Below are 23,646 nucleotides of genomic sequence, written 5' to 3'. Positions count from 1 at the left end.
CAGGCAAAAGAAGCAAGCAGTTGGCCCAAGGACAAAGGAGTGGGCTGGTCTCTCAGTGGAGCAGTGAGTTGGCTCCTTTTGTAACAAGTTGCCATAGAGAAGATGGAAAGCAGCCACTCACTCTTGTTGCAGACCAAAGGCTTGAAGTTGCAGTAAAGCAGGTGTGAACTAGATCTCAGGAAAAGCTTCTCTGTGAGAGCAGCAAGACTGTGGGACAGACGCCAGGGACGCGGGGTCTAGCAGAGGCTAGGCAGAGATGACCTAGGAGCAGTGCTGCTTGCAGAGTGCTGGGCAGTGAGCCGTGCAGTGCAGCAGCGTTCCCTGCGTTGTCGCACCAAGAGGGTAGCAATGGGTTTGTCTGGGGATTTTCGCCTCAGGCCAGGACTGGACCGAACCTCCAGGAGCCCTCAGCCCCTGACTTCCCCATGGTTCTGCGTGTGAGGGTGCACTTTGCAAATTTGGGGTTGACACCAGGTTGGTTGGAGTTGCAGACACTCTGGAGGGTGGGGTGGGGAGTCCAATGACCCAGATGGACTGGAGACGTGGGCCACAAGTAAGCAGGTGAGACTGCACAAGGACAAGTGCAACGTCTGGCGCTGGGGCAGGACCACTGCCTGCACAGAGACAGTCTGGGAATGACCAGGCAGGTTGCAGAGCACAGCCTGGGAGGTCTGGTGGGCCACAAACTGCATGAGCCACCACAGTCGATTCAGTTGGCACCATCGTCCTTTACAGAGTGCCGTGTATGCGCCAGTCAGTTCTCTGATGGCTGCCGAGTCCAACACACAAGTGACTGTCCTGTCCATAGGTAGGACACAGCCGTGCACCAGAAAGGTCTTTCCTGCTCTGACGCTGGTCGTCACAAACCTTATTCCAGTCCCTTGCAGTCCCTCGCTCCATCTGCCAGCTGACTCCGCCAGCCAGAGCAGCATTCTGCACTCCTTTCCCAATCACCCACAGAGATGCCACAGGATGCCCAGTCCCAAAACCTGCACAGTGTCTGCCTCTCTTCCTAGACCCTTCATGAGCTTCAAAGGACAGCCCATTCTTCAGGATCCAGCATTCGCTTGACTTGACCAAGCTACCTGAGTCTTTTCTTACTAATCCACATTCCCATGCATGACAAACCATGTGACTTAACGCATCCACATTTGTCACCCTGTCTTGCCATCTTATTTGAAGAATTTTATGCAGGCATCAGATATGAAAGTTGTTTAGTCTTTTGGTATGTTTGGTATAGGTCATCTACATTTCTGAACCATGTAGAAGAGTGGAGAAAACACACGTCTCATAAATACGGATTTTCACTTTAGTTGACAGTTTCGGTTCCGGGGTCTGTGTTTCCAAAGATCAAAGTTCCTGGCTGCTTTGCTGATCATACTAGCGAGCAAGATCTACAGTGCTGGTAACAGCAGAGCCAAGGTAGAAAAACTGGTCAAGGACATCCAAACGAGTACCATCTAGGGTGATATCTGGAACTGGCTCTGAAGGACCTAAGCCCAAAGGGGGTTTTTTTGTTTGTTTTTTTTTCCTGCTTTTTTTGCACCGGTCCTGGAAGCACACAATACCAGGTCAATGCATGGAGTGGATGGAGCAAGGTCCAGTTCCACCACCCAACACCAAAAAAAATCTGCTCAACATAGACCTCCCATGGAGGACATAAGCCCAAAGGTTTTGCACGAATCAGAGGACTTGGCAATGAGATGTTGTAGGGCATCAGCACTGTGAGCCATAAGGGCTGCATCATCTGCAAACAACAGGTCCCTTAGGATGATCTCCTTCACCTTTTGTCTTGGCTTTGCCGCTTGCCGTGTTAAACAGTCCTCCGTCGTGTCTAGTGCAGAGACAGACGCCCCCTCAAGCATCACAGAACACACGTTGGAGCAGGAATGAGAAGCCCTGCTTCATGCTGTTGTTGATGTTGAGTGGGTCAGACTCTTGGTTTTTATACCTTACTCTTGCCTTTGTGCCGTCAGGTCAGGATTTCACAAGGTTTAGCAGTACAGGTGGACAACCAAGTGTCTTCAGAACAGAGTAAAGTCCTAACCAACTAACCATGTCAAAGGCTGCTTTTGTTCGATCTATAAACCCCTCGTACAGTGGGATATACTTCTCCCTGCACTTCTCTGTAAGACAACTGCAGGAGAAGACCATATCTATGGTGGACCTGTCCGACTGGAAGCCACACTGGTTCTCAGGATAGATTCTCTCAGCTAATGTCTGAGGTCTCAGCAAGAGAATACAGCTTAAGATTTTCCCATGATATTGAGAAGAGAGAATCCTCTACGGTTATTAGTCACTTCTGTCTCCTTTGCTTTTATAAGGTTGGATGAAGCAAGTGTCCCCAAAATCTTGCGGAGCAGTTCCTTCCTTCCAGCAGAGCAGCAGGACCTTGTGCAACCTCTGCAGCAAGTCGCTTTGTTTGCACATCTGTAAATCCCAGCAGGTAAACGGTCAGGTCCCTAAGCTTTGTGACGAGGAAGCTTTTGGATGCATTGCTCAAGTTCCTTCAGTGTTGGTTTGGCATCCAGCGAAGTAATCACTTCAAACCCAGGCAACTGGTCCAGCACACGTCGGCCAACTACAGACTCCCTTGAGTCTATCATTCCACATCGCTCAATCCACCTCGCCAGCTGCTTCCCCTTATCAGTCATGATATTACCCACCAAGTCTCCCAGTGGAGTTGTCCTGCACTTTGTCAGTCCAATGGCCTTTCTAACACCCTCATACAACTGTCTACTGTTGCCTGTGTCAGCCGCCTGTTGGGTGCTGTCGCAGAGACCCATCCAAAATTTCTGAGCACACCTGGAAACTGTCTGAACAGCTTTAGGAGCTTCTCTTGGGTGGTTGAGTGAGTCAGTAGTAGGAGTAGACTTGTGGGTGACTAAGGCAGCTCTTTTCCTCTCAGCGGCTGGCAGCGGTCCTTCTGAGCGGTCTACAAACCAGTCGACGTTTTTCTTAGTATTCTTTCCAAAACTCTTGGTTGCCACATTGCGCACATTGTTTGCAGGACTTCCCATGCATCTATCTGGTGCAGTCTCATTCGTTCCCGCTGACTTGGCAACTTCTTCATCAAAAAGTCATTTCCCGACAGGATCATTGATTTGGCACAAGTGAATGCGAGCTTGTCCAGCAGGTTTATTTGCGGTGGATCTTCTTAGCTTGAAATTTCACTTTGCAGCATACAAGGGAGTGGTCTGTGTCACAGGCGGCGTTTGGAAAGGATCGTGCATACAGGATCTTTCACATTGTATACCTCCTGTCGGTACCAAGTCTGGCCGATGCGGTCAAGGTGTCTCCACAATGTTCTCCTTCTGGTGTTGCCAGCAAAGAAGGTGTCAGTCACTGATAAGCCTGGACTGGCACACAACTAAAGAAGTCTCTGACCATTGTCGCTCATACGCCCAATGCCATGCCTATCCAGGATCCTGGGCCAAGTCTCAGCATTGTACCCAACTCTTGCACTGAAGTCTCCAAGTACTAGGATGTGCTCCTTCCGTGGGACCCTGCCGATCAGTTTTTCCAGCTGTTGACAGAAGCTGTCCTTTCTCCTCGTCACTAGCCAGCAGAGTTGGAGTGTGGACACCGACAAGGTCGATGAATCCCTCCTGCAGCCTAACGCGCAGTGTCGTGCTACGTATGGATACTGCAGTCGGGGCTGAACGACGCAAGTTCCTTTCTGCTCTCTCCATCCTCCTTCAGGTTTGCCCTGGCAGTAAACGCTGTAGTCCTCCTTTATGATGCCTGTGTCTCGGAGCCAAGTTCCCAAAAGAGCTGCCCTATCCATTCTGAAACGTGCAAGCTCATTACTCAACACAGCCATTTTCCTCAGGTCTGAACCCAGATCAAGTCATGCCCAGGGCTCAAAGTCCAAATACTCCAGCAGGTGATTCTGTTTAGAAAACCAGTTCAGCCGGGGGGTAAGCAGTGAGGCAGGGCTTGTTTGACCCACCTTTTCTAGGGCCGCCCTTATGCGAGGCCAGCAGGCCGCACGACCTCAACAGTGCTGCTTGGAAATCTGGGCAAGCTGCCTCAAGGCCATTATTCCTCTCTTAGATCCCTGCAACCAGGTCCGGGCCCACGCTTCAAGGACGTGAACAGGCTGAACACATCCCAGCACAGGGCAGCAAACACGATCGAGGGTCTGGGAGGCAGGAGCGAGGACAGATGGAAGAACTGGGGTGACTGAGTCTGGAGAAGACACAGACGGGCAGATACAAACCTGATCTTCATCGCAGAGAAATGCAAGGTGCTCCGCCTCGGGAGGAAAGACCCACATCGTGCCTATAGGCTTGGTAGCGCTTCACCCCCTAGCACTACGTCTGAAAGAGACTTGGGGGCCACGACTGACCACAAGATGAACATGAGCCACCAATGCAATGCCGCAGCTGGCAAAGCAAATAAAACGCTGGCTTGCACATACCGCTGATCTCAAACAGGACCCAACATGTCATTCGCTTCATTTGGCCTTGGTGAGGCCGCGGCTGGAGTACGGCATCCAACTCTGGGCTCCACACTTTACAAGGACATGGAGAAGCTCACGAGAGTGCAGAGGAGAGCCATGCGCATGGTAGAAGTCAAGGCAGCAGGCCTTATGAGAAGGCTGAGGGGGTACGGGACTCTTCAGCTTGGAAAAGCGCAGGCTCGGGGGACCTGGTGGCAGCCTATAAGCGTATCGGGGGTGTGCATAAGGACCTGGGAGAACATCTGTTCACCAGGGCTCCCCTCGGGACAAGGTCCAGTGGTCACCAACTGCTGGAAGACAGTTTTGGACTGGCTGTAAGGAAGAACTTCTTTACTGTCCGAGTCTCCAGAGTCTGGAACAGACTCCCCCCGCAAGTGGTGCAAGCACCTACTCTGGACAAGTTCAAGATGTGTGGGGGTGATTATCCCGTTGGGGTCTCTGACCCCAGCTGACTTCCTGCCCTGGGGCGGGGGCTGGACCAGATGATCTTCCAGCCCCAGTGTCTATGAAATCTATGAGAAGAGAGGCCTGAGGGGGATGTGATCAGAGGGTGCACATCCCTGACGGGTGACGACAGACACTAGAGACGGGCTTTTCTCTGTGGTGGCAGGGGACAAGACTGGGAGCAATGACCTTCAGCTGCAGCTGGGGATTTGAGGCTGGAGATGAGGAGGAACGTCCTGACTATGGGGGCGGCGCAGCAGTGGCACAGGCTGCCCAGGGAGGGGAATGGAGTCTACCCCCAGGGTGTTTACGGGCAGGCTGGACAGACACCCAGCTGGGAGGGTTCAGGCAGACCCGGTGCAGCAGGGCTGGGCTGGATATGACCCGCAAGGGTCCTGCCAACCCGACTGGTGGGTGCCCCAGGGCCCGAGGGGCAGGCACGTGTCTCAGACGCATGCCTCTTGCACCTGGGCCGAGTGCTGGGGTGGCGACACGCAGGACAAGCCGTGTCCCTGCAGAGCCCGTGGGTCCCAGGCGCATGAGGCACCGTGTAGCACCACCATGACGCAGGCAGGTGTGACCGTGGGCACGCACAGTGCCACATGGCCAGCAGGGACGGGGAGGGGTCAACGCTGGCACATGTGGCCCCAGGCGGGGACCGGGCAGGAGCAGGGGTGGGACGGCTCCCTGCACATCGCGCTGGGGCAGCAGGGTGGGGAGCCCGGCTGCACAGTGCAGCCGGCTGCCCCGAAGCCAAGCAGGTGGCTCGGGTGCCGGCTCCAGGCCGTTGTGGGGCGGGCTGGAGCCCTCACCTTGGCCCAGGGTGTGCAGGGGCAGGCTGGTGCTGAGGTAGAGGCAGAAGGAAGGCAGCATCTGCACGGCCTCGCCCGGCGCTGGCTCCGCGCCCGCCTCCTTCTGTAGCAGGCGCTGGAGGGTGGGGCTGCCCAGGCTCTTCTCCGCGTGCAGCAGCAGGACGGGCAGACCTGGGGAGAGGCCTGGCGTCACCCCAGGCACCACCCGCACCCCTGCCTGTGCCCGGGGGCCCACTCGGCCTCACCGCTGCCGGCAGCTGCCCGGAGACTCTCCTCCAGACCGGGGTCCATCGCTGACAGCACCTGCAGCGTCTGCTCCGGGGGCTCGGCAGCACTGCTGGGCTCCGTGGTCTCCAGCCGCACGTCCGGGTTGGCGCCGGCCTCATCTGCAAGGCAGCAGAGACCTGCTCGGAGCCCCAGCCCAGGCCCCGGGACCACGCGCGCAGGAGCGGGGTTGCAGCTGTGTTGGCGGGGACTCCCAAGACCCTACACCAGCCCCCCCAGCCAAGCCAGGCCCGCTGCGGGGGCTGCCCTGACTCACCGTCCTTGGCCCGGGGAACGGTGCTGAGCCAGGTGAGGGCCTGCTGGTCGGGGTCGAGCAGCAGAGGCCAGCGGCGGGGGCAGATGCGGGCAGCGGCAAGGAGCAGCGTGGCGGCCTGGCGCGAGGTCTGGTCCTGCGGCTTGCGGTCGCGGTCCCAGGCACGCTGCTCGCGCTCGCAGCTCAGCAGGGCCAGCAGGCTGAAGCCGGGGTGCACGGGCAGCAGTGGGGGGCCGGGGGCGGTGGGCGCGGGGCCGGGGCAGGGCAGCTCCTGCTCCAGGGCCCGACGCACGTCGTCCGGGCCCAGCGGCACTCGGCGCCCGGCCAGGAGGTCCTGCCACTTCTCCAGCAGCTCCTGGCGCCGCGGCGGGGGGAAGGCGCCCAGGTAGCAGACGGCGGCTGCGCACAGCAGCGCGTCCCCCTGCGCCGTGCTGCACTTCTGCTCCAGGGTCTGCGGGGCGCGGGTGTCAGGCTGGAGCCCGCTCCCCCCGAAGCGTCAGCCCCGCCGGACCCAGCCCAGCCTGCCCCCGCACCTGGGCGGCCTCCAGCCAGCGCGCCACGTGCGCAGCCATAGCGCAGCCGACGGAGTCGCCCTCGGCCTGGTCCTGCTGGGCGCAGCGCAGCTGCCGGGCCAGGGCCTCCTCCTGCTCCAGCACCTCCTCCAGCTTCAGAGCCCAGGCAGCGCTGCGCTCCCGCAGCCGCTCGGCCTGCAGGCGCCGGGTGCTCAGCTGCGCCTCTTCCTCGCGTATCTGCTGCTCACAGCGGCCCAGCTGCTGCAGCACGGGCTGCCAGGCGCGCCGGGCCTGGCCGTACCGCTGCACCGCGCACATCCACTGGCCCAGGGCCGCGGCCGCCCGGCTGGCACCGCGCAGCACGGGGCCTAGGAAGGCGGGGTCGGCCACAGCGCGGCCCAGCGCCTCCTGCACCTCCTGCGACAGCTCGTCCTTGGGGTAGAACAGCAGCTCCTGCGGCAGAGATGGGGGCACCGGGGGTGCTGGCTGGGCGAGCTTGGCCCCGCCGGGACCCCGCGCACGCTCAGCCCAGGCCCGGGCTCACCTGGTAGAAGTCCGGGCGTCCCAGCAGCTGGCGGGCGCTGTCCCAGCCGGGCGCCTGCTGGAACATGCGGCACAGGAGGTCGGTCACCTGCACCACAGGCACCGGCGGGCGCCGGTAGCTGCGCAGCTCCTCCACATCGCCCGCGCGCAGCCGTGCCAGCGCTGCCTCGTAGTCCGCTCCCATCTGGGGGGGGAGCAGGGCATTACGGGGGGTCCCAAACCTTGATGATGGGGCATGGCACCCCGACGGGGCGTGCAGCGGGGGGTCAGGGTATATTGCAGAGGTCCCCTTATCTGATGGGGGTCCTGGCAGCCTTGCAGGGGGGCCCGCACCCCGAAGGGGAGGGGAGGGGGTTGCGGTCATCGCAGAGGTCACCTTTTCCAAGGCCTCCTCCTGGGCCTGCTCCAACCGGCTGTGCTGGGCAGCTAGGTCCTCGAGCCGCGCCTGGCGCTGCTCACAGTCCTGCTCCTGCTGCCGCCGCACCGCCTCCTCCTGCTCTGCCCTGCGTCGGCACCGCGCCACTTTCTGGGGGGGTCGGGGGTGGGTCAGGCATGCCCAGCCCCGTGCTCAGCCCCACGCACGTGAGCACAGGCAGCCCCCCTGGACCCCGCACCTCCTTGGCCTTGCGCAGCTTTTCCTGCAGCACGCGGACGTCCTGGCCACGCGCCTGCTGCCTCTCGCTCACCTCCTGCAGCTTGTCCAGGACGGCCCGCAGCCTGCGGGCACGGGGGCAGGGCGCTGGCTCGTGCAGGCGCCTTGCCTGGCTGCTGCCCCGTCCCCCCCCCCCCCGGGCGTCCGTGGGGCAGGGCGGGAGATGCCTGCTGGAGCCTCAGCTCCCCCTACCACGTGCACGGGGGGAAGGGGGCTGGGGCGGGGGCCGCAGGCACTCACCGGTCGACCTGGGCCTGGGTCTGCGCCTGCAGCTGGGTTGACAGGGTGAGGAAGGCGTCGAGCAGGTCGAGGAAGGTGGTGGGCGTGACTAGGGGCAGGCGCGGGGCCAGGTATGCAGCGTGGCACCGCGCTGACACGTGGATCAGGGCCGCACCAGTGGCCACGCGGGACACCGATGTCTCCAGGGCCCTCAGCGATGCTGGGCCTGGGGGGGAGGCAGGCGTGAGGTGGGGCAGGGCTGGGGCGGGGGGCAGTGCCGGGGCGGGGCCAGGCTCACCTGGGGTGCGTGGGGGCTGGCGGGCCAAGGCCTCCTGCAGGTGCTCAGCGGCCACCTGGGCCAGGGCCTGGCGGCTCCAGGGCTGGTACACATCTGTGCTGCAGCACTGCGCCAGCAGTGCCGCAGCCGTGGCCACGGGCAGCCCGAAGGGCCCCCGGCGCCGCGCCAGGCCCCTGCGCCCATCCAGCAGCACCAGCACGTGCAGGCGGCTTCGCACCAGCTGGCAGAACCTGTCACGGGGGAGACCCGCGTGAAAGGCCCGTCACACCCGCCACGGATCCGGGTGCCACCCCTGGCCCTGGGCAGAGCTCGCCACGGGGCAGAAGTGGCTGGCACTGCCCGCTGCAGCCCCCACCCCCGGGGCGGCCCTGAGCACAGCCGGCCGCACGGCCGAGGGGGCCAGGGCCGACCCGGCCGCGGGGCCTGCTGGCCAGGCAGCGATAGGGCAGTCGGGAGCGCCTGGGCGAGGCGGGAATGACCCCCGTACCGCTGGATGGCGGCTTCGGGCCGCAGGCCGCGTGTCTGGTTCTGGCTGTCCCGCAGCAGCGCTGCAGCGATGGCCCCCGTGTCCTCAGGGCCGTGCAGCCCGGGGCAGGTGCCCTCACGCGCAACAGCCAGGGCCTGCCACAGGGTGCCCAGCGTTGCACCCGGGAGCACCAGCAGCACGGCGCGCCGCCCCAGCGCGCCCGCCTGCCAGCTCGCCTCCCGCAGCTGCGCCCGCACCTCCTCCTCCGCCGCCCCGGGCCCGAGCTCCCACACCCGCGCGCCCACGGCCTGCGCGGCCACCCGTGCCAGCGCCCGGCGCCCGGTGCCGGGGCGCAGCGCCACCAGGGCCCCGTGCTGCTCGGGCCAGGCCAACACGCGCAGCAGTCGCAGCAGGTGCTGAGCCACTTCGCGGCACAGCGCGAAGCCCGGGGGCAGCAGGGCGCGGAGCTGCGGTTGCAAGGCCTCCCAGCGGCGCTCGAGGTAGGGGCCCGGGGGCTCGGCCCCGAGCACGGCCGGCACCGGCTCCCAGCTGAAGACCAGGTCGCGTGGGTCCTCGCTGGGCTGCAGCAGCAGGTGCGCGGGCAGCAGGGGCCTGAGGCCGTCCCTGAAGACCGAGGAGCGGCGCCGACTGTAGCGGCGCATGCTGCTGCCCACGAGCGGCTCCGTGCTGCGGCAGCGCAGCAGGAGCCAGGGGCAGGCCAGCCACGAGGCCACCCGCAGCTGCGAGGGCGCCTGCAGCTGCGGCATCACCGCCGGTTCCTTGGTCTCTGGCTCCACCACATCGGGCGGGGCGTCGGAGCTGGCGCCCGGGGCATCCAGCGCCAGTGGCGGGGCCAGCTCCATGGGATCGAAGGCATCGGGGCCCTCGGAGTCACTGCTGGTGGGGGTGTCATCGGGCTCCGCGTCGCTGTCGCTGGGGGCATCGTCCCCCTCATCCCCCTCGTCCTCCTCGTCCGTGGGGGCTGTGGGGTGGGCGCCAGGGCCCGGCTCGGTGTTGGAGACGGCGTGCAAGCTGCTGCGGTGGGCACAGAAGGCGCTGCGCGCCGTGCCCAGCAGCAGCTGCGCGCACTCCCGCTGCTCGGGCGCCGAGCCCAGCGGGTCGCAGAAGGTGCGCACGGCCTCGTGCAACCAGAGGCGCGGCACTGTGTGCGCACCCAGTGTGGGGCCGGCAGCCAGCCCCGGGGAGCCACGCCGCGCCGCCCGCCCCTCGTCCGTGGGGCTGGGCAGGGGCAGGCTGGGGCCGGGCCGCAGGAGCAGCAGGCCCTGGAGCACCCTGTTGATGTGGTGGGCGGAGAAGAGGCAGGGGCAGCGGGCAGGCACAGGCCGGAAGCGCGCCCGCACGGCCTCGTAGGCATCCACCGTGGCGCCCACCAAGGCGGGGGCCAGCTCGCCGGCCCGTGGCACCTGCGGGAGCCTCTCCAGCCAGGCCAGGAGGGCGGGCGTGTGCATGGTGACCAGCGCGTCCCGGGTGAGGGTGGGCAGCGCCAGCGTGCTGAAGAGCCGGGCCAGGCGTGGGCTGAGGGGGGGCGCGCCCGGCGCGGGGGCGGACAGGGTGGCCAGGCAGCGGCCGGGCAGCAGACGCTGGAGCTCCAGGGTCTCCGCGCTGCAGACCTCCCGGTGCGACAGGGCCTGGCGAAGGGTCTCCAGCATGGCGCAGCTGCCCCCCCGCGGGCCTGCAGGCAAGCGCAGGCATCAGCCTTGCGCCCGCCCCGGGAGGGGCCAGTGCCCCCAAGCCATTCAGGCCACGGGGCTGGTGGGGGGAGCCAGGCGAGGCTGCTGGCTGTGGCGGCACTCACCGGGCTCGGCGGTGTGCAGGTCCTCGAGCACAAGCAGGTGGCCCCTGGTGCCGTGCAGGGAGGGCGCCCGCAGCCCCGGGGCCCTGGAGCTGCTCGGGGCCCGGGTCTGGAGCAGCTGGCGCAGGTGGGTGGCACCGAAGGGAGGCGCGAGGGACATGCGCTGCCAGGGCTGGTGCGGCTGGGCCAGCAGCTCCGCCAAGGCCGACTTGCCGGCGCCGGGCTCCCCGGCCAGCAGCACGGGCTGGCGGGCGCCGAGCAGCACGTCCACCACGTACAGCAGGCGCTCGTGCTGCGGCGGGAGTGCAGAGCTGCCGGCACCGCCCTGGGACCCCCTTTGCCCCCAGCTCCTCCCTGCTTCCCTGAGCCGGCCAGGCCTGGATGGCTCAAGGGCCTGGGGCAGAGCCCCTGTCTTGCCCCGGCAGCAGCCGGTCTGGCACGGGGACCCTGGATGGTCCCAGAGCTCCTGCCCCTGCTTCTGGTCACCCCGAGGCAGGACAAGACGGGGGCAGGCTCCCCGCCCGGGGACTCGGTGGTGCCCGGCGCCACCCCCGGGGCTGCGGTACCTGGGGCAGGGGGTTGAAGGTGGCGGGGACGCCCTTGGGCCTGTGGGACAGGTACGTCCCGTTGAAGACCTCCAGCCTCCCACTCTCCGGCTGCGGGTAGACGTCAAAGACGGAGGCTGCTGGGGGCAGCTCCACGCTGCAGCGGCTGCTGAGCAGCGCCCGGCGGGCGAAGCGGTCGAAGGCGTCCCAGTGCCTGCGGAGACGAAGGGGCCAGGGAAGAGGAGAGAGTCCCTGGTTCTAGCCCTGTCCCCTCCCAGAGCTGGGCCATGACCCGCGTGTCCCGGCTCCCAGCCCCCTGCTCTAACTCCCCTCCCCTCACAATACTCTTCATCGTCGTAGCCATTGAGGATGACTGTCAGAGCAACACAAGGGTGTGCAGCAAGAGCCCCTAAGAGGCCAAGGCGCGGTGTGAGATGCAAGGGGTGTAAAAGCAATAAAATGGGGTTTGTGCAGAGGAAGACGGAGGGGCCCGCAGGTCCCTTCCAAAATGCAGAAGGCAGCGAGACACGGGTGATGCAGAGGAGGTGGAAGTACTCAACGCCCCCTTGACTCCCCTCTCCAAACTAGGCGCAGCTAGCACCAGGGCCGGGGAAGGAGACAAACAGCACGGAGGCACGGCAGAACGGGTCAGGGTGACTTGGAGAAACCAGCTGCTTTCAAGTCAGCAGGGCGGATGGGATGCACCGTTGGGTGCTGAAGGAGCACGTCGAGGGGATTCAGAGCTGCTGGCTGCCCTATTTGAAAGCTTGTGGCGCTCGAGCGAGGGCCTGGATGACCGGAAAAGGGCCAACACGGCGCCCATCTGCCAGATAGGGCAGGGGGAGGGTGTCGGGGACTACGGCCCAGAGACCTGCTCACAGAACAGGTCCTAAGGAGCTTTTTGTGAAGCACCCGGAGGGGAGGAGAGCCGCCAGCAGGATTCACCTGGACGTCTCCCGATTTCCCTCTGCAACCAGGCGACAGGCTCTGTGGATGGAGCGGGGACCGGTGGGTGCAACGGGCCTTGGCTTTCGCAAGGATTTGGACAGTCTCCCAGGCCGTTCTCACCGACAAGCTAAGGAAGCGCAGGCCAGTGCTGTGGGGTGGGTACGTTGCTGGCCGGACCTCCACGCCCAGGGAGTGGTCCGCAGCGGGTCAGTGTCTTGTGGGGGGAAGGTGTCCAGGGGTCTGTGCTGGTCCAGCCCGGTTCAACGCCTTCATTTGTGAGGGGGATGAAGGGTGAAGGGCAACAAGAAGAGTTTCTACAAGTGTGTCAGCAACAAGCGGCAGGCCAGGGAAGGCGTGGCAGGCAATGAGGAGGAAAAGGCCAAAGCGCTCGGTGCCTTTTTCACCTCGGTCTCCACAGGCAAGGTCAGCTCCCAGACTCCTGCCCCGACAGCCCAGCATGGGCAGGAGGGGAGCAGCCCTCAGCAGTGAAAGACCAGGGTAGGGGTGATTTAGAGAAGCTGGATGTGTACAAGTCCATGAGGCCGGATGGGATGCACCCAAGGGTGCTGAGGGAGTTGGCTGATGTGATTGAAGAGCCTCTGGCCATCATCTTTGAAAATTCATGGTGATTGGGGTACGCCCTGAATGACTCGAAGAGGGCAAATCTAGTGCCCATATTTAAGAAAGGGAAAAAAAGGAGGATTTGGGGAACTCCAGGCCAATCAGCCTCATCTCAATCCTGGAGCAGATCCTCAAGGAATCCATTTCTAAGCACTGGGAGGAGAAGAAGGTGATCGGGAACAGCTCGCATGGACGCACCGGGGCAAGTCATGACCTAGACAAATTGGAGGATTGGGCCAAAAGCAATCTCAGGAGGTTCAACAAGGACAAGTGCAAAGTCCTGCAGTGAGGAGGGAGCAACTCCCTGCACCGGGGCAGGCTGGGGGGGACGGGCTGGGCAGCAGCTCTGCAGAAGAGGACCTGGGGGGACAGGGGACAAGAAGCTGGACAGGAGCTGGCAGCGCACCCGTGGTGCCAGCAAGGCAACCGGCATCCTGGGCGGCATCGGCAGGAGCGATGCCAGCAGATCAAGCGCAGTGATTCTTCCCCTCGATTCAGCACTGGGGAGGCCACATCTGGAGTCCCGTGTCCAGCTGTGGGCCCCCCACTACAGACAGGATGTGGACACATTGGAGAGCAGGGGCTGGGGGACAGGACTGGTGAGGAGAGGCTGATTTAGTCTGATTTAGTCTGGAGAAGCGAGGGGGTTTAATTGCAGCCATCACCTCCCTGCCGGGGGGCTGCTAAGAGGATGGAGCTGGGCTGTTCTCAGCGGGGGCAGATGATGGACAAGAAGCAATGGGCTCAAGCTGCAGCAAGAGAAGTTGAGGCTGGATACTAGGAAAAACGTTCTCCTGAGGAAGATCGTAAAGCACTGGAACAGGCTCCCCAGAGAGGTGGGGGAGTCTCCATCCTCGGTGATTTTTAAGACCCAGATAGACAAAGCCTTGTCTGGGATGATGTAGTTGGGGCTGGTCCTGCATGGAGCAGGGGGTTGGACTAGATGCGACCTCCAACTCTTCATTTTCTAGGATTCTGGTGCAAAGGGGATCGAGCGCTTGCTGAGCAGACGTGCAGATGACCAAGTTGGGTGGAGTTGTGGACACGCCAGAGGGACTTGGACAGAGTCCGGCGCAGGGCAACAAACACGATCGGGGACCTGGGAGGCAGGACTGGGTGGAAAAAACTGGGGTAACTGAATCTGGAGAAGGGAAGAGACCAAGGGGAGATTCAACAAGTCTTCAAATACCTATGGGGTGATGACAGAGAGGCTGGAAAAGGGCTTTTCTCTGCGGCCACGGGGCACAGGGTTGCGTCCCAACCCTGAGGGAGGTCTGCATTGGAACAGGTACCTCGAGGAGCCAGGGCATCTCCATCCTGGACCGGCACGTGGCTGGGATGGTCCAGGCAGAGCTGGTCCTGCCTCCAGCAGAGACTGGACTAAATGTGACCCCATGAGGTCCCTCCCAGCCCCACGCTCCTGTGATCCTGGCCCCAGACCCGACCCCCAACCCCACGCTGGAACGGGATCCGGGCTTGCACCCCGCTTCCCAGGGCAGGCAGGCTTGGGGAGGGGCGTCCCGCACACGTCGGACCGGCCAGTACCTGGGGTGCAGGTGGCCACCGAAGCCCCAGATGTAGGCAAACACGAAGATGCTGAGGAGCAGCTGGTGGCACTGGGCGGCTACGAGCTGGTCTGGGTGCTGGCTCGAGGAGGAGGAGGACGATGGCGCCAGCGTGGGGGAGCTGTCCCTGGGGCCTGCGAAGCAAGGAGCTGGTTGCAAGAGCGTCCGGCCATGCCCTTCCCCGTGGACCTCGGCACCGCCCGGGGGACCCCGCCAGCCCCTACCCCAGGAGCAGGGCCCGGCCTCACCTGCCACCTCGTCCGCGCTGGGCGCCTGGCCCGGGGACCGCTCGGGCGGCAGGTGCCGGTCCAGCTGGGCTCGCAGGATGCGGGCGAACGCGGCCGTCTCGGGGACGCCCCCGGCGGTGGGGCGGCAGGGCAGGGCGTGGCCGTGCAGCACGGAGCTGCAGTGCCGCTGCAGGAAGGCGAGCGTGGGCGGGAAGAGCTCCTCGGCCAGGCCGCGCAGCAAGGCCAGGCTCTCCGGGGCCAGGCCGCGCGCCGGGGAGCAGGTGGCCAGGGCCGCGGCCAGCAGGGCTTGCCACAGCCCCGCGCCCCCCACGTGCAGCAGGGCGCAGCGCGTGGACACGGCCGGCGACAGGCTGGAAGCGTCGGGCAGCTCCAGCACCAGCTTCACGCCCTCGGGGGCCTGGATCCGCCGGCCGCTTGGCAGCACGAGGGCAGGCTCCGGCCCCAGCAGCGTTGCAATGGGCTCCAGCCACTCGGGGCTGGCCGCCCCGTCCAGCACCAGCCACTGCTGGGCGCTGGGGGCCAGGCCCGCGGCCACCGCTCTCTGCATCAGGCGGGAGAAGATGCCGTCGGTCCAGACGCTGCCGTCCATGCTGCCCAGGAACTCGGGGGCGCTGAGGGCGTTGGGGCAGAGGCACGCGGCGCTGACGGGCAGCAGGGCCACGTCCTCCCTGCCGCGCGGCTGGCTGTCCCCCGACGGCACCTCCAGGGCTTCGCTGGTGGCCAGCCGGCTCAGCGCCTTGGCCAGGGTCCGCCAGGCCGTGGTCTTGCCGCTGCCCACGGGTCCCACCAGCAGCACGCTCGCTGAGCCCTGCAGGGCCTGGTGGAGCTGGGCCATGGCGCTGGCCAGGTCAAGGTCGGCATGCAGCCCGTCGGCCTGCAGCTCGGCCAGCACTGCGCGCATCACCGGCGCCGGCGCCTGGCACTCGGGCAGCGTGGCGCCGGCGACTGGGAACACGCCGCGCAGCAGCTCCCGCAGCTGCGCCAGCCGGGGGCCCTCCGGGCCGGCCAGCAGTGGCGAGAGGCACAGCGCCCGCACCAGCGCCGGCTCCTCGCTCAGCCCCGCCAGGGCCGGCAGCTGAGCGCAGCTGGTGCTGGGCGGCGCGGGCGGGTGCAGGATGCCGGCGGCCGTCTCCACCACGCCCTTGAGCAGGGCCAGGCGGCCGGGGCCGGGGCCCGGGCCCAGCTCCCCCTCCAGCCGGAAGAAGGTGGCGAGCTTGTGGGCCAAGCGCGAGGCTTCGCGGAAGCCGGCGGCCAGCAAGGCCAGCTCGGCCACGGTCTGCGTGTCAGGGGGCAGCAGGGCCACGGGGCGCAGCGCCAGGCGCGGGGTTGCAGGCACTTGCCGCAGCGTGGCCAGGCACCCGAACGTCTCGCGCACCCGCAGCAGGCGGTCGCCGAAGAGGATGTGGCCCAGGATGCGGGGCTGGAAGGGCTGCGCTTCGTCCACGCCCAGCTCGGGCAGGGCCGGCGCGTCCCCGGCACTGGTGTCCTCCTTCTCCTCCTCTTCCTCCGCCTCTTCCTCCAGGTCCTCGTCCTCCTCACCAAAGCACGGCCCCTCGCGCAGCACCACGCACAGGGCCTGCAGGTCGGCGGTCAGCTGGCCAAAGCCCACCAGCACGCCAGGCGCCAGCTGGTCCAGCTCCTCCAGCAGCAGCCAGGCGCCCGCCTGCACAGCCCCGCTCACGAAGCGGCGCAGGCAGGCCAGCCCCAGCTGGCGGGAGCAGGGCAGCGTGACGAGCTGGCGGCCCAGGGCCCGGGCCAGGCCCCGCACGGTCTCGGTGCGCCCCGCGGCCCCGCGGCCCAGCGCGGCCGCGCAGCGAAACTCCTCCAGGGCCAGCAGCAGCCCCAGGAAGCCGCGCTCCAGCTGGGGGCCCCCCACGGGTCGGGCCGCGGGCCCCACGTACTCGTAGTCGTAGTGCAGGCGCTGGTCCAGGACCTCGGCCCAGCAGCCTGGTGCTTCGCCTGCCCAGGCTGGCCCTGGGGCCTGCGCTGGCGGCAGGGCCACGCGGTACTTGAGCAGCTGCGCCCACTCGAAGACGGCGGGCGAAGCGGCCCGGCGCTCCAGCAGCCGTGCCAGCACGTCGCGGTGGTGCACGGTGGCGGTGAGCAGTGCCCCCAGCACTGCGCAGAGCTGGGCGCCCCCGGACCGCCGGGCCTGGCTGGCGCGGGCGGAGCGGGTGTAGTGCGCCAGCGCCTCCAGCTTCAGCCGCAGCTTGAGCTCGAGGCTGGGGCGGGCGCGGGCGCCGGGGCCCAGCAGCTGGTCCTCCACGTCGGCGCGCCACACGGCCTCCTCGGCCAGCAGCACGCACTGCGCGGGGAAGGCGCCCGCCAGCCGCCCCCAGTGCTCGGCCAGCAGGTGCAGGGGAAGCTGCGTGGGGCCCGGGGGCTGCTCGAAGGGCACGTCCAGCTGTGCCCGCAGCGCCAGGCGCTGGACCACGCAGCCCTGCAGCAGCTGGAACAGTGCCGCCTTCATGCCGCGCTCCAGCGCCTGCAGCCACTGCGCCGGCTTCTGGCCCTGCAGGGGCAGCGGGGGTCGCAGCAGCACCGTCTCTCCGCAGGCGCCCACCAAGCCGGCGGCCTCGGGCTGGGGCGCGGGCGCGGGCGGGGGCGCGGCGCAGGCGGGCGGGCGGAAGAGCAGGCCGCGCAGGCCGGGGAAGCAGCGCCGGGCCCAGGCGGTGGCGGCGGGCGGCTCGGCAGGCGAGGCCAGCATGGCCACCACCTCAGCGCTGCTCAGGAAGAAGAGGCGCGGGCAGCCCACGCGCGTGGCCTCCAGCACGTAGTCCAGCGCCTGCACCACGGCCTGCAGGTCCCGGGCGCCCGCGCTCAGCGCCGCCTGCAACGCCGGCCCCGCCAGCTGGCTCGGGCGCCGGCTGCCCAGCGGGGGCACCACGCAGGACAGTGCCAGCGGGTCCTCGCACGTGGCCTGCATCAGCTCCCGGTACCAGGCGTCCTGGCGCTGGAACAGGCCCTCCTGGTGAGGGACGGGGGCATCAGCGCCGCGGGGGCCGCAGGGGCTGGGGGGGCCGGGCGTGGGCAGCGCTCACCGTCTCGCTGCTGGGCAGGCTGACGTCCATCTCGTACAGCACGATGTTGAGGAAGACCCACTTCTGCTGGAAGCTGACCCAGGCGTCCAGCACGGCCGCTGCGGGAGGGGAGGGGAGGGGAGGGCGGGGGTGTCTGCGGGGCCCCAGGCCCAGTCTGCCCCGGGGCCACGACAGCCCCTATCCTTCACCCCCCAGCCCCGCGGCTCTCACCGAAGGTCTGCAGGGTGGCGGCCAAGGCCTCGGCCTCGTCGCGGATGTCCGCGGCGTGGGGCGAGAGGACGATGCTCTGCAGCCTGAGCAGGCTCTTCTCTGCCAGGGCTCTGAGCTCCGTCGTGTCTGGGCCCGGGCAGGGACGAGGTGAGGCCGGCAGCCCCCAGGCAAAGGGCAAGAGTGGCCCCCACCCTGCTCTCGCCCCCTCCCTGCTCACCGGAGAGCACAAAGGTGCCGCTATCCCTGGGGACGTGGTCCACGCGGGCAGGCTCTCGGGGGCGGTGGGCGTGCTCGGGCGCCTGGTAGGCCACGTGCAGGATGAAGTTGACCACGCGCAGCTGCTTCTCGGCCCAGGTCTTCTGCAGCCGGCGCAGCGTGTCCGTCGTGCGCCAGCGCCCCCGCTCGCTCGCCCACACCTGCGGCACGCCGGCAGCGGTGAGGGGCCGCCCGCCCGCCCGCCCCGGGACCCCCGGGCCGCCCGCCCGCTCCGGCTGACCTTGAAGACGGCGTCGCGGTGCTCCAGCAGCGGGTAGGACAGCAGCTGGCCCAGCGTGAGCTGCGCGACGGCCGGGCACTTCACGCCCATCGCTGCGGGGAGCGCCGGGGTCAGCGGCGGAGCCCGCTTGCGAGAGCCCAGCCGCCCAGTGGCCGGGCCGCCCCGGTCCCGGGCTCCTCCCCGCGCGGCCGCGGCGGCTCACCGGCGAAGATCTCCCTCCAGCAGGCGGCCGTGAGCAGGGGGCTGCCCAGGGCCTGCAGCAGGGGCAGCACGTGCTGGAAGGCGCCGACGGCCCGCGCGCAGGCCTGCAGCACGGGGTGCGCGTCCGGCAGGCGCTCCTCCAGGCGGGCCGCCTCCCTCTGCCACTCCCCCGCGCGCTCCAGTGCCAGGGCCGCGCTGAACTGCGGGGGCGCGCCGGAGGGGGGTCGGGGGGGGCCCGAGCCCGACCCCCTGCCCTGCGCGGGGGAGTGCTGGGGCCGGACGGCCCCCTCCGGGGGCTTGTCCGGCCTTCTCTTGGAGACCCCCGCGGCAGCGGGTCTCGGGGGCGCCCCGGGGTGGGGCGGCGCGGGGGGCCCTGGGTACCTTGGCGAAGGCGAGGCAGCGCCACTCCGCGAGCTGCTCGGTGACGGTGCGGAAGAGCCTCCAGAGGCGCTCGTGGGCCTCGATCAGGTCCTGGCCCGTGGCCACGAAAGCCTGGTCCATGCAGTCCCCTGCGGGGGCAGGCACGCGGTCGTTTGGGAGCCCTGCCCGCCGGGCCGGGGCAGCCCCGGGAGCCTGGGGGGGACGCGCAGCCCAGGGTCTGCCGGGTGCCGCAGGGCTGGGGGGCCCGGGCGCGGCGGGGCGGCACGGCCGTGCCTGTGAGGGTCTTCTGGGAGTGGCAGAGCTCGTCCAGGCGGGCGGCCGTGGCCTGGAAGCACAGGAGCAGGCCGCGCAGGTCCTGCTCGGCGGCGCGGGCGTTGGACGCGGGGTCCCGGAACCGGCCCGTGGTGGCCGCGGCCAGCAGGTCGTGCAGCTCCCGCCGCGCCCGCTGCAGCGACTCTTCCAGCTCGTCCACGATACTGAGGCGCCGCAAGGTGATGAAGTCCGAGGCCTCCTGCTGCTGGAAGACGAAGGCCTCCCACATGTCCAGGAGCTGCGGGTAGAGCGGGTCAGCGCGAGGGGGCTCCGGGGACAGGCACAGCCGTGTGCGTGCGCGTGCACCTCCCCGGGGGTCGCGACCACGTCACGAGGTGGAAGCTGGTGTCCGGCCTGGAGGGGAAGGTCCAGGAAGACGACTTGGACAGGAGGGAGAGGGGCTAAGGGGCCAGGAGGAGAGGTGGCAGCGTGGCACTGCTCAAAGCAGGAGGACCCCGGGACGGGGTGGGCTTCTCGGTCCTTCCCGTGGAAGGCAGTGTCCAGGCTAAGACCCGCGTCTCCGGGAAGGGAACGCGTGGCTGAGACAGCTCACAGAGCTTCCTCGCCCGCGTCAGGGAGCTCTGTCTAACTCACGAAGCCATGGGCCGACCAGGGGCAAGGTGCTCCTGAACTCGGTTCTGGCCAAAGGGGACGATCTAGTGAGCAACCCGCAGACTGAAGGGAAACGGGGTGTCAGCCACCACGAGATGATCACCTTCTCCATCCACCGCAAGCCAGGGAAAATCAGCCAGTAGGGTAGAAATCCCCGATTTTAGGAAAGCTGGTTTCCACAAACTCGGGAGCTTGGTTGGCGAGGCCCTGCAGGACCACGGTCGGGTGAGGAAGGGAATACAAGAAGTGTGGTTGTTCCTCGAGGAAGCAATCCTAAAGAAGAAAGTCTAGTCCCTCTCGCAAGAAAGGCAGTAAAAGAGCCGGGGGACCCCCTTGGCTCAACAGGGGAGTCCTGAAATTAAAGCGAGAAGCCTACAAGGAAGGGGGAAGTCAGGAGCGACTGCCGAAGAGGAGTACTCGGAGCTGCCCGCGCCTGCGGGGAGCGCGTCAGGACGGCGAAAGCACGAACTGAACATGAACTGGCCGCCGCGTTCAAGGACAACAGAAGTCCGTCTTTAGCTACGTAGGAAGTCGCAAAAGGAACAGGGGGAGCCTAGGGCCCCTGTTAAATGAAATGGGACGCCTGTCAACCGAAACCCGGGACAAAACCGAACTCCCGAATGAAGACTTCCCGTTGGTATTTCAGGCGTTAGCCTGCTTGACAGGATACAGGGCGACCACGATGGGGGTGACCGTCCTCCCACAGTTGAGACAGATCTCCTGGCGGAGCGCCTACAAAGGCTAAATATCTATAAGGCTAAATATCAGTTGGCAAAACAGGCTACAAAGGCAAATATCAGTTGGACCGGACGAACTACACCCGAGAGCGTTAAAAGCTGGCCGACGTCACCGTGCGCCTGACGGCGAAGTTATTTCAAGACTTGTGGCGCTCGGGGACGTCCCAGAGGACTGGGAACAAGCCAGCGCGGTGCCTGCCTTGAAGAGAAGGAGAAGGGAGGACCCAGGAAACTACAGGCCAATCAGTTTGACCTCAATCCCAGGTAAAATCCTGGAGAAAATCATCGAAGAAACCATCGCACAGAGGTTAACCGAAGGCAGCATTATGACGGATAGCCAGCGTGGCTGCGTTATGGGCTGGTCGTGCCAGACCAACCTCATTTCCTTCTCTGATCGGGTTACTCGCCACCTGGACTGGGGAAATGAGGCTGATGTCATATACTTGGACTTCAGAAAGGCCTTCGACCTGGTCTCGCACGACCTCCTTATGGTCAAATTGGGAAAATTTGATGTCACCCTCCTGCTTTCCTGGGCCTTGGTGAGGCCACAGCTGGAGATCTGTGGGCACCGTGCTTCGGGAAGGACGCGGAGAGGCCGAGAGCCCAGAGGGGGCCACGCCGTGGCTAGAGGCCCGGAGACCAGGATGCACGAGGAGAGGCTGAGGGACGTGGGACTGTTCAGCCTGGAGAAGAGACGACTCGGGCAGGATTTGGTTGCAGCCCATATCAGGGGTGCACAACAGGGCCTGGGGGTGCCGCATCTGCTCGCCAAAGCCCCCCAGGGGAGGACAACAAATAACGGGCGCAAGCTGATTGTAGGTGGCTTCAGACTAGGCATGAGGAGAAGCGTCTTTAGCAGCCGGGGGCCGAGGGTTTGGAACAGGCTCCCCCAGAAGTGGTGCAACCACCTGGCGATCTTCAAAAAGCACCTCGACGCCCGCCTTGCTGGGGGCATCTCTCCTGCCCGACTGCAGGCGAGCTGGGCCCGACTGCGGCAGAAAGCCACCTTGTTTCTCCCCAAAATCTCTGCCCTGTGACACTGTGACTAAAACCTCTGGGCTGCAACCATTTGATGAGGGTGGGCCCTGCACACGGGGGACCCCACCCTCGGCCCGTCTCTTCAGGTAACTTGAGCTGGCTGCAGTCCTGAGGGAGGGGGAGCCTGCTCCCTCTGCCCTCCTGACTGGCATCAATGACCTGGGTGGGGGGTTTCTACCTGGGGAGCTGGAATCTGCCCGGTAACAGGTGATGCATTTCAAATTGGTTGGCTGACAGCCACCTGGGGCTGACCTCCACTGGCCCAGGTGAATGAGGTCACAGGGGCTGTATAGGTTGGGGGGGAGGAGGTGTGCTCTCTTCAGCCATGAGGTGAAGCAGCAGCCATGTGGGGGACACAGAGGAGCACGACCATCTAAAGTTGGCTCTCTCCCCCAAACTCACGAGCTAGAAACCGCGTGCTTACAGAGGGGAATTTCACCGGCCTCTGGAAGATGCTTGTGAGCAAGCTACTCGATCTGATTAGATATCTAGCTGGCAGTAACACAGATACGTAATCAAAAGGCTACCTCAGCCACACTGTTTGCTCATTGGGATTTCTAAGATATTGCTCAATCCTGTACCCTAGTTTACCCTACCTCTGTAATCAATAAAGTTCTCCTTTTTGACTGGTGTGGGAGACTTATTGAGGGGTGGGTCTAAATTATGCCTAAGAGACCCCTTAGGTCTGCGGACTAAGGGAGACTTTACTTTTTGCCCGCTGACTTGGGGAAGTGCCCCAAGTGCCTGTACTGGGTCGAGTACCCGTAGGACTCTTAGGCTTGCATTTCCCCGAGGACACAGGGCTGAGACAGTCCCTTCTCGGGGTGGTGGCAGCACATTACTGCCAGACTAGCGAGTGTGCTCCGGGAGAGGGGTCGGCCGAGCATAAGGCACCCCAGGGAGGCACTCGGAGCCTGGCAGGGGGTCGGGCGCAGGGAGGTGGGCGGCTCAACGCAGGAGCGCCCCTTACTGGCCCGCCACACCGACAACCTCCTAGGTGACAACGCCAGAGGACGCGAGCGTGAGTCAGGAGCCTGACAGATTGGAAAGCTGGGCTGGAGCCACAGGACGAAGCTCAGCGCAGACAAACGCACGGGGCTGCAGCTCGGGGGGAAGAATCAAGATGGCGAATATAAAACGAGGGATCCCAGGCTAGCCGGCAGCTCTCGGAGAAAGGACATGGGGGTCCAGCACAGCAGAGACGCAGCAGGAGTCTGCAGCGTGATGCAGCCACACGAGAGGCCAGCGCGGCTAGAGCTGCAGCAATAGAGGCGTCAGGTACAGGACATGGGCAGTGAAAGTGCCTCTGCCCAGCGCTGGTTAAGCGCCATCTGGACACCCGATGCAGTTCATGGCACCACGTTTTAAAAAGGCCGAGAGGAGCGAGAGGGTCCAAAGGCAGCAAGACTGATCAAGGGCTTGGAAATCAAGGCCTGCAAGGAGAGGCTGAAGGAGCCAGGCATCGGTCCAACCTCCGGCTTTGAGCAGGGGGTTGGACTAGACGTGACCTCCCCAGGTCCCTTCCGGCCTGCGTTTTGTACGAGTCTGTGATTGCATGCTCATCTGGGGGAAAGGTGCCGCAAGGGACATGGCAGCCGCCTGCAAAGACCCGAAGGCTGCCCGCGGGAAAGCGCCGGTTCTCTCCCGCTGCGGAGAGGGGATGCAGAGCCACAGCTGACAGCCGCAGCAAACTCAGTTTAGATCGGACAGCGGGAAACTCGTGTTCCCTGGCGGCGCAGGGAGGCCGTGGAAGAGACGCCAGGGAAGGGGTGGGCTCTGCGTTGCTGGAGGGGGGTCAAGGAGAGGCTGGACGGGCACTGGATGGGGCCGCTCCGAGTGCAGCGATGCGCGTGTGCTGCTGTGCAGGTTTCCCGGGCTGTGCTGGCTGCTCCCCGCCCCCTTGCTGGTCCAGGTGCCGGGGGTTTTAAG

General features: G+C 65.4%; 1 protein-coding gene across 12 annotated transcripts in view; it reads right to left on the bottom strand.

Annotated features, from left to right (window-relative positions):
- Window positions 1–23,646, bottom strand: part of DNHD1 (dynein heavy chain domain 1) — a 33,325-nt gene that overhangs the window by 5,678 nt on the left and 4,001 nt on the right. For 4 of the 12 annotated variants that reach the window (XM_090031012.1, XM_090031014.1, XM_090031017.1 and 1 more), the window contains exons 12-32: window positions 19,292–19,568; window positions 19,019–19,146; window positions 18,639–18,837; window positions 18,437–18,528; window positions 18,158–18,356; window positions 17,941–18,066; window positions 17,731–17,828; window positions 14,690–17,657; window positions 14,422–14,575; window positions 11,329–11,521; window positions 10,766–11,054; window positions 8,971–10,642; window positions 8,484–8,713; window positions 8,207–8,411; window positions 7,929–8,031; window positions 7,691–7,840; window positions 7,316–7,498; window positions 6,793–7,224; window positions 6,263–6,710; window positions 5,967–6,107; window positions 5,722–5,892 (exon numbers count right to left, since the gene is read on the bottom strand). In XM_090031012.1, the coding sequence (XP_089887138.1) occupies window positions 5,722–5,892; window positions 5,967–6,107; window positions 6,263–6,710; window positions 6,793–7,224; window positions 7,316–7,498; window positions 7,691–7,840; window positions 7,929–8,031; window positions 8,207–8,411; window positions 8,484–8,713; window positions 8,971–10,642; window positions 10,766–11,054; window positions 11,329–11,521; window positions 14,422–14,575; window positions 14,690–17,657; window positions 17,731–17,828; window positions 17,941–18,066; window positions 18,158–18,356; window positions 18,437–18,528; window positions 18,639–18,837; window positions 19,019–19,146; window positions 19,292–19,568 (8,458 nt within the window). Of the gene's footprint in view, window positions 1–121; window positions 4,756–5,721; window positions 5,893–5,966; window positions 6,108–6,262; window positions 6,711–6,792; window positions 7,225–7,315; window positions 7,499–7,690; window positions 7,841–7,928; window positions 8,032–8,206; window positions 8,412–8,483; window positions 8,714–8,970; window positions 10,643–10,765; window positions 11,055–11,328; window positions 11,522–14,421; window positions 14,576–14,689; window positions 17,658–17,730; window positions 17,829–17,940; window positions 18,067–18,157; window positions 18,357–18,436; window positions 18,529–18,638; window positions 18,838–19,018; window positions 19,147–19,291; window positions 19,569–23,646 lie in introns of those variants that run through there. The other 8 variants (XR_016439709.1, XM_090031022.1, XM_090031023.1 and 5 more) reach the window with 8 other exon arrangements.

The sequence above is a fragment of the Crocodylus siamensis genome, chromosome 1 (assembly GCF_052110815.1).
Source record: "Crocodylus siamensis isolate JL-2025a chromosome 1, ASM5211081v1, whole genome shotgun sequence".
In the NCBI taxonomy this organism is placed as follows: domain Eukaryota; kingdom Metazoa; phylum Chordata; order Crocodylia; family Crocodylidae; genus Crocodylus; species Crocodylus siamensis.
This window is presented reverse-complemented; position numbering and strand designations above follow the sequence as displayed.